At 54.3% G+C, this 1421-nt stretch overlaps 1 protein-coding gene across 1 annotated transcript; it reads right to left on the reverse strand.

Moving 5' to 3' along the window:
• Window positions 1-588, reverse strand: LOC136116163 (olfactory receptor 14J1-like). Its single transcript, XM_065862369.2, has one exon. The coding sequence runs from the start codon at window positions 586-588 to the stop codon at window positions 1-3; it is 588 nt and encodes a 195-aa protein (XP_065718441.2).
• Window positions 589-1421: the final 833 nt, after the last annotated feature.

Here is a 1421-nt window from a genome sequence, read left to right on the forward strand (position 1 = left end):
TTATAGATTCAGAAGAAATCCAGTTGTCAGTTTCCACATGGCATCCTTTAGCTCCTGGTTCCTCATGCTGTAGATGAGGGGGTTCACTGTCGGAGGCACCACTGAGTACAGAACAGACACCACCAGATCCAGGGATGGGGAGGAGATGGACGGGGGCTTCAGGTGGGCAAACACGCCAGTGCTGACAAACAGGGAGACCACGGCCAGGTGAGGGAGGCAGGTGGAAAAGGCTTTGTGCCGTCCCTGCTCAGAGGGGATCCTCAGCACGGCCCTGAAGATCTGCACATAGGACACCACGATTAACACAAAACACCCAAATGCCAAACAGACACCAACCACAAGAAGCCCAGTTTCCCTGAGGTAGGAGTGTGAGCAGGAGAGCTTGAGGATCTGGGGGATTTCACAGAAGAACTGGCCCAGGGCATTGCCCTTGCACAGTGGCAGTGAAAATGTATTGGCCGTGTGCAGCAGAGCATTGAGAAACCCAGTGGCCCAGGCAGCTGCTGCCATGTGGACACAAGCTCTGCTGCTCAGGAGGGTCCCGTAGTGCAGAGGTTTGCAGATGGCAACGTAGCGGTCGTAGGACATGACAGTGAGGAGATAATATTCTGCTGAAATGAAGAAGAAAAACAGAAAGACTTGGGCAGCACATCCTATAAAAGAAATGGCCCTGGTGTCCCAGAGGGAATTGGCCATGGACTTGGGGAGAATGGAGGAGATGGAGCCTAGGTCGAGGAGGGCGAGGTTGAGGAGGAAGAAGTACATGGGGATGTGGAGGTGCTGGTCCCAGGCTATGGTAGGTGATGATGAGGCCGTTGCCCAGCAGGGCAGACAGGTAGATGCCCAGGAAGAGCCAGAAGTGCAAGAGCTGCAGCTCCCGTGTGTCTTGAACGGCAGGAGGAGGAACTGGGTGATGGAGCTGCTGTTGGACATTTGCTGTCTATGGGCATGAGGACCTGTGCAAGGAGGAAAATATAGTGATGGTTTAGATGAAACTACTCTGGGAGAAACCAAAGCCATTTCCCACAGACTCTCCCACAAAGGGAAAATTTTCGTTTTCCAGGAGAACGTCCTGGCTGGAGCCCTCGTCGGTGCTTGATGAGTGTGCAATGAAGAGCAGGGTCTCTGCCCAGGGGCTCTTGAGCAGTCAGCCTGACCCTGTGTGATTGGGTGGGCAGGGGCCAGTCCTGGGGTTCAGCTTTGTCAACTGGAACCGCTCCTGGTGCAGAAAGGACTGTCAGCATCTGTATCCCCAGGCCTGAGAAACTGAGTTTGAGAGGTTTGGTGTTTCTACAGCTCCTTCTGCCCTCCCACCCTGGAGAGTGTTTTTGGGTGTCAGAAACCCCCAGAATTTCTGGTGCACTCAGGGAGAACAGAGCGAGTCCTGTGAGACCAGAGGATGCCTGTGGGTCAGTGCAGAG

This window comes from Patagioenas fasciata, chromosome 7, assembly GCF_037038585.1.
Source record: "Patagioenas fasciata isolate bPatFas1 chromosome 7, bPatFas1.hap1, whole genome shotgun sequence".
Lineage (NCBI taxonomy): Eukaryota > Metazoa > Chordata > Aves > Columbiformes > Columbidae > Patagioenas > Patagioenas fasciata.